This window comes from Poromitra crassiceps (genome assembly GCF_964638095.1).
Source record: "Poromitra crassiceps genome assembly, chromosome: 17".
Taxonomy (NCBI): domain Eukaryota; kingdom Metazoa; phylum Chordata; class Actinopteri; order Beryciformes; family Melamphaidae; genus Poromitra; species Poromitra crassiceps.
In genome coordinates this window covers 25,570,276-25,577,048 of record NC_139635.1, presented here as the reverse complement: position 1 = coordinate 25,577,048, position 6,773 = coordinate 25,570,276, and the positions used below count along the sequence as shown (strand labels likewise).

The following is a 6,773-nucleotide window of genomic DNA, read 5'->3' as shown; positions in this document are numbered from 1 at the left end:
GAGAGAGTGTACTATTGATTGGTGATGTCGCTCTAACCCCTCTCCCTTTCTCGACGGTTGTTTATTGATCAATTTATGGATCCAGAGGTTGCATTGAAATGAGGGATGGCTCATTGGACCCAGGAGAGCTTATGTCATTTAAGTCCCTCCTCTTTCCTGGTTAGCTTTATGTAATAATCTATCTGTATTGATCCCAAAGTCAAATTGAGATGTTCTTATTTATATCTGCTGATGTCGGTTGGACATCACTGACCACCCGTAGACGTCTGCAGCATTGATATTGATTATTTATAAAGCGATACTGGGTAAACTTCCAGTTTACCTCTGTTCCCTTCTCTGTCTCAGAAGACAGGAAAACTGCTTTGCACCGTGGGCTGCAATGATCTGCAAAATGATCTCAAATCAGCTGCAATTATCTCTTTTGACATCAAAAAGAATGTGGTTCCTTACCATGAGGCCATCGTCTTTAAATAGCTGCTCTTCTGTTTTATTGTGGGTTCTGTATTGTTGTAGCTATAAGTTTTATTTTAATGTGTGTAATGCGTTTCTGTACGGCTGCTACCTTGTAAAAGAGATTTCTGATCTCAATGGGACTTCCTGGTAAAAAGGTAAAAAAATAAATAATAATAATAATCCCAAAGTTGCATGGGTATGAGTGATAGCTCATTGGAATCAAGTTTCCTATCAATTTGTAATGTTATTGTAGCTCCTCCCCCTTTAATGATTGGCTGTTTTGAGGACGTGTCTGTTTACCCCAACATCGCATTGAGAATTGGTGAATGCACAAGTTTCAAGTTTGTTTATACAGTGCAGTCCTTATCACATCTCTTTACAATGAGCCTAGCTGTCTATCTAACTAATCATCCATATAACATAATTACTGTATATAATTAATCAACCATGTAACATAATTGTATAATTAACACGCACTTTATATTAACATCCACCCAAGTATATTTGGTGACCCATCTTAGCATCTTTTATTCTGCTTTGTGAAACATGACGCCAAATTTATCAGAAGAACTGAGTGAATTGTGAAAAGTCTGTTTGATAAGTTAATTTACATTTTAAATGACTGATGACGAGGCAAACTGTTTCCTACTGTTGAGGAAAAACCTCCACAAAAATAAAAATAAAAAAGTAAATTATTGTAACATGACAAATGTTTTACCCAGACAAGTGACTTTTGTGCCTGGACAAGTGAAAGGTAATGCCTGGAACAGTTCATGTCCAGCCTGAGCCCTCTAGACTCTCGTCCTTCAAAGGCACTGCGTGATTCAGAGAATTTATTCAAGTTACTAGCTAAGGAGGAGGACAGACACAACTCAGAATGTCCATGTCCACTGGTTCCTTTTATATTAAAAGAACACTGTAAAACAACAGCTCTCTTATTATTTACATTATGTGACAGAATTAGTAGAACACAAAACAGACAGAGAATCTCTGCTCTCAACACCTTCCTTTGTTTACAGCCGTGTCCAAACCAGGTCAACGAATCAAGTGTTGACACACTGTAAAGTAGTGATGGGAATTACGGCTCTTTGAAGGGAGCCGGATCTTATGGCTCCGTTCCTTTCTGAGAGCCGTTCAAAATAGCGGCTCCTCGTTCCTTTCTTTTTTTTTTTTTTTAGGGGGCGGGCACTAGCCTACTGTTGATCTGTGAAATCACTAGGATAATGATATGGTACGATTTGGATCAGATTTGATCTTAGACCCACCACTATTTCATTTGGCATCTGTGGACTGCAGCAGCATTAAATTACTCATAGTATGTGCAGACCTAATGTCAATGATCTGCATTGTAAACATGACACAATATGACACATTATCCATCTGCGCTTAGTCAGTGAATTTACTTCTATGAAATGTGTCGTGTAAATAAAGTTGGCTTTCCTTGAATGAAATTCATGCAACACTTCGCTGCTCAGAAAGTCGGCAGATGCACTCCGCGGCGTAGCCCGTTTTGATATTAGGCTGAGTCCACCCACCGAGGCCAGTTATAGCATGGGCTGGTAGCAATTAACGAGTGCACCTATCCTCCCTGCTCTGCGGACTAGCAGAGGAAGGGAGGTCTACCCTGTGTGTGTGGTGGGGAGCGGCAGGCAGTGAAATTTAGGCACAACATTAAAATGAACGGCTCTCAAGTAGGACTCGGTTCCCTTCGTTCATAGCAAAGAGCCGTTCAATAGATTCGGATCGTTCGCGAACGTCACATCACTACTGTAAAGAACCTTTCACTGTTTCCTCAGTCTTTGTTTAACATCTCCTACATGTTTCCTCCCTCAAAACATCTCCTCTCTCGTCACGGAGCGCTGGCGTTCATCTTCTCCTGGCAGCTGTCCCAGAAGGTGAGCAGCCTGTTGTCTTTGTTGGAGCAGAAGTGGGTGAAGTCTCTGAGCAGGCGGTCGGCCAGCCGCTCGTCGCCCAGCACGCCCGTCCTCCAGGCCTTGGTCAGCATGGTGTTGTAGGCCCAGTAGTAGCCCACGGACTCCTCGCTGCCCAGCGCCCCCTGGCTGTTGGATGTGGTGGAGTTCCTGCGACGTCGCTGACCGCTCGAGTACTTCCTCTTGGAGTAGGGCAGCTGGAGGAACACGGTGCCTGCCGGAGGAAAGCGTGTGTGTACCGACGGGTTAGCGATCAACCAGGAGACGAACGGAAAACAGCCCGTTCAAAGATAGTGATGACATGCCTGCAACATGGATGTACTGAGTGTGTCTGTGCTTACATGTGATGACATGCCTGCAACATGGATGTACTGAGAGTGTGTGTGCTGACATGTGATAACATACCTGTAACATGGATGTACTGGGGCTTGCTCTCAGATGGGAAGTTGAAAGCAGAGGCAGAGAACTTGTCCTGAACAAAGCCAAATCTGACAGAAGAGAGAACACATTTCGATATAAAATGTTTGCTTTGTTTTTTTTATCTGTTTTTTTTCCTGATCCCCCTTGGCCAATTCCCCCTGCTGTCCCGGTCGTTGCTCCGCCCCCTCTGCCGATCTGGGGAGAGTTTTAGAGTAGCACATGCTTCCGTCCTCGCCAGCCGCTTCTTTTCGCCTGACGAAGAGTGAGGAGTTTCGCTGGCAGGACTTAGCGCATGGGCAGATCGCGCTATTCCCCCCAGTTCCCCTCCCCCTGAACAGGTGCCCTGACAACCAGAGGAGGCACTAGTGCAGCGCCCAGGACAGATACCCCTAATCCGGCTTCCCACCCGCAGACACGGCCAATATGGACGCCCGACTAAGCCGGAGGCAACACGGATAGGCAGGGACTCTATCGCTGCACTACCGGACGCCCTATATAAAATGCGTTTTGAAAAGGTTTCATGGTTCATAGTCGAGCTAAAAGTCAGTAATCCTTCTGTTAAAGAACATCATGTCCTAATAAAACAACCGACCTGTACAGTATGGCCTCCTGAAAGAGCTGCATCCTGTCCCAGTATGTCTCTGGTTCAAAACCTGTATAAGGAATGGAAAATGACAGAAACAAATGGTAAATGGACTGCATTTATATAGCACTTTTATCCAAAGTGCTTTACAATGTGCCTACATTCACCCATTCACACACCCTGAAGGTGACCAGCTGCAATGCAGGGTGCTGGCACAGCCATCGGGAGCAAATTTGGGGTTCAGTGTCTTGCCCAAGGACACTTCGACATGCGGACTGGAGGAGCCGGGGATCGAACCACCGACCTTCTGATTAGTGGACGACCCGCTGTACCTCCTGAGCCACAGCCGCCCCAAAACACATCTGGACTAAATTACCGACCACATTGATTGAACAATACATTGAATGAGGTAGGTTCCTTACCTTCAAACAGGTTCTCACTGGCGTTCTTCAGCAGACAGTGGATGTTCAGAGGAATGAACAGCTGGGCTCTCAGTGGATCTCCGTAGAGGAAAGACGTGAGGGCGAACGGGACTTCCAGGACGGGAACCAACAAGAACCCGCAGGAGGCGGCTTTCCGGTGCCAGCCTTGAACCTGAGCGCATCACAAAGTGAATATTAGCTCAACTGGAGTTCTGGAGATACTGTACCCCCATCTATACACCAGATCGGCAATACGTCATTTTGTAGGCGGCAAATATTATCGGAAATATTACTTTGAGCCATCTAAAATCATGTAACTCATGACCCGTCTCTGACCTAGTTCCGGTTGCTAATTTAGTCTTCCGATATTAAATGCTGTTGTAGTGGAGCCCAGCGTCGTTGTAGGCTACTTGGTTCGGGGCTGTAATGTAAATATGTGACATGAGTCACATGATTTTAGATGGGTCAAAGTCATATTTCCGGTGTATCTTGCCTATTCTATGGCCAGACGAGTTGTAATATATTGTCATGTCATGGTGTTTTGGGGTCATTAATAAACAAGATCGATTCTGTTATTTTTCTATAATTCTTTGGGTAGTGCTATTTTACATTGAAGTCAACGGGGAGAGGCTTGTGTTTCCCCCCCTAAAAGGGGGGGCGGGGCCTAATTGCTGATCTGATGTATGGATTTTACAGGGTGACAGCTAGCCTACAGTGTGCGTCCTACATCTTTACGTCTGATAGTGTCCAACAGCTTACAGTGCAGTCTGCCTGTGTTAGTCAGCTAGCCTACAGTGTGCGTCCTACATCTTTACGTCTGATAGTGTCCAACAGCTTACAGTGCAGTCTGCCTGTGTTACAGGGTGCGTCCTACATCTTTACGTCTGATAGTGTGCAACAGCTTCCAGTGCAGTCTGCCTGTGTTACATCTTTACGTCTGATAGTGTGCAACAGCTTCCAGTGCTGTCTGCCTGTGTTACAGTGTGCGTCCTACATCTTTACGTCTGATAGTGTGCAACAGCTTCCAGTGCAGTCTGCCTGTGTTACATCTTTACGTCTGATAGTGTGCAACAGCTTCCAGTGCTGTCTGCCTGTGTTACAGTGTGCGTCCTACATCTTTACGTCTGATAGTGTGCAACAGCTTCCAGTGCAGTCTGCCTGTGTTAGTTTGTCAGCAGGATATCTCAAACACCTATGAATAGATTTCCACACACTTTGGTGGACAGATTGACCTTGAGCCAAGGAACCATTGATTAGATTCAGCTGGTGATCTGGATCTGGGACTTCTGCCATTCAATTATTATACTGACACATTTTATGACAACAACAAGAAGAAAGAAAATGGCGGTAAAGTGTAGCGGTGATAAAGTTGGTAAGTTGTTCTGATTCTGGGAGGAGTCGTTATGGAAACAAACGTATAGTTACCATCTCAAAGAGCACGGCTGCGGTGACGGCCATCCAGTGCAGCTTGATCTCGAAGGCGGCGTTGAGGGAGAAGTTGCCGTGGTAGTAGCAGCTGCACCACTCGGTCCGGTCGCTGCGGTTGTTCACGTCCACGTCCAGAGTGACCGTCTTCTGCTCCGGCACCGTGGCGGCTGGAGGGGGGGGGGGGGTGGGGAGACACGGACAGGAAGCGAGGGAACCAATAGGAGGAGAGACGGACAGAAACGTGGGCGGGCAGATGGAGGGAATTGAATGAGATGAAGAGGTGGGAGGTGATAGTTAGATGTGGTTGAACAAGTGAATGGATAGATCATATATGGAGGCCAAATGTTTGTGACAGAGTTCAGAAATGAATGTTAAATATATATATATATATATATATATATATATATATATATATATATATATATATATATATACATACCGTACACACACGCTGTTTTAAATGAGAGATGTTAACTTGTGACATGAATGCATCCTCTTTTGTCTTGAAATCCCCTATGCTGATTTCAAAACTTGGCCAATCATCAAATCATCAAATGTCAGATGAATGTTTATGACTTGAGTTTGTAGTGAATCAGTCCAGAGGTTTCTGTGTTAGCAGAGAGATGACTTCAAGTTTGCATTTTTCCTCCAGTTCAAGGAGAAGTTTCCTGGATATATAATCATGCCAAATAGCCTGGTAAACCAGCCGGGCACGTGAACTCACATTTCATTTCCTTCTACCAGACCGTCTGGCCTCAAGCCCTGGGAGGGTGTTTGCAGAACTTGCAAAGTGCTCTAGCCAATCAGCAACCCGCCTCGTAGTTGACATCGTAACCGGCCAATCAGGAACGCCGCTGGCAAAACAGTAATGGCTGCCTCCATGCCTGTCCGCCTCGGAGCACTAATGTCAACGTTCGTCGAGTTTAAACAGCCATACAGTGCAGTTATTGCAGAAATAGACTCAATAACAACAATTAAGCGAGTACAGGAGTATCGCGGCAACAGCAGAGTTTCTCGGCGGAAAATATGTCTCCAACGTTCTCCTGTGTGGATTTGGGTTTGACTGGATCCAACGCTGATTGGCTGAAGGAGTTGTCTGTTAAGGCAACTTCCGCCCACTGCAAACACTGTGTGAAAGCTTGTGGCCAGACGGTCTGGTAGAGCTAAATGAAATGTGAGTTCACGTGACCGGCAGGTTTACCAGGCTACATGCCAAATCCTTAAACTATAAATCCAGTTGGTGACGAAGCGGTCCACTGAACATACTTTCAGCTTCTGGTTAACTTTATTCCAGGAAACCAGTCCAAGGTGTTAAAGAGAGGGATCTGGGGAAGGTTTCGTGTTTTAAAGATGGCAGCATTTTGAAATAAACCCAAGTCGAAAGTGACCAATGTGTCGGCGGCAGCAGAGTGAAGTCAAGAAACCAGCAAAAGCAGGAAACATTGTCGCAACATTCACGGCAATGCTCCGTATTACAAAGCGAGGAGAGATGGAGCGATAGCTGAGGACAATGCACACCACAGCACTACTGTACCA

The 6,773-nt window shown here is 45.6% G+C and overlaps 1 protein-coding gene across 1 annotated transcript in view; it reads right to left on the bottom strand.

Annotated features, from left to right (window-relative positions):
• Window positions 1–1,540: 1,540 nt before the first annotated feature.
• Window positions 1,541–6,773, bottom strand: part of LOC310791892 (GATOR1 complex protein DEPDC5-like) — a 44,569-nt gene continuing 39,336 nt past the window's right edge. Inside the window, exons 38-42 of the mRNA XM_083653570.1 lie at window positions 5,235–5,404; window positions 3,810–3,981; window positions 3,397–3,457; window positions 2,790–2,872; window positions 1,541–2,598 (exon numbers count right to left, since the gene is read on the bottom strand). Of these exons, the coding sequence (XP_083509696.1) occupies window positions 2,303–2,598; window positions 2,790–2,872; window positions 3,397–3,457; window positions 3,810–3,981; window positions 5,235–5,404 (782 nt within the window). The 3' untranslated portion in view covers window positions 1,541–2,302. The remainder of the gene's footprint in view (window positions 2,599–2,789; window positions 2,873–3,396; window positions 3,458–3,809; window positions 3,982–5,234; window positions 5,405–6,773) is intronic.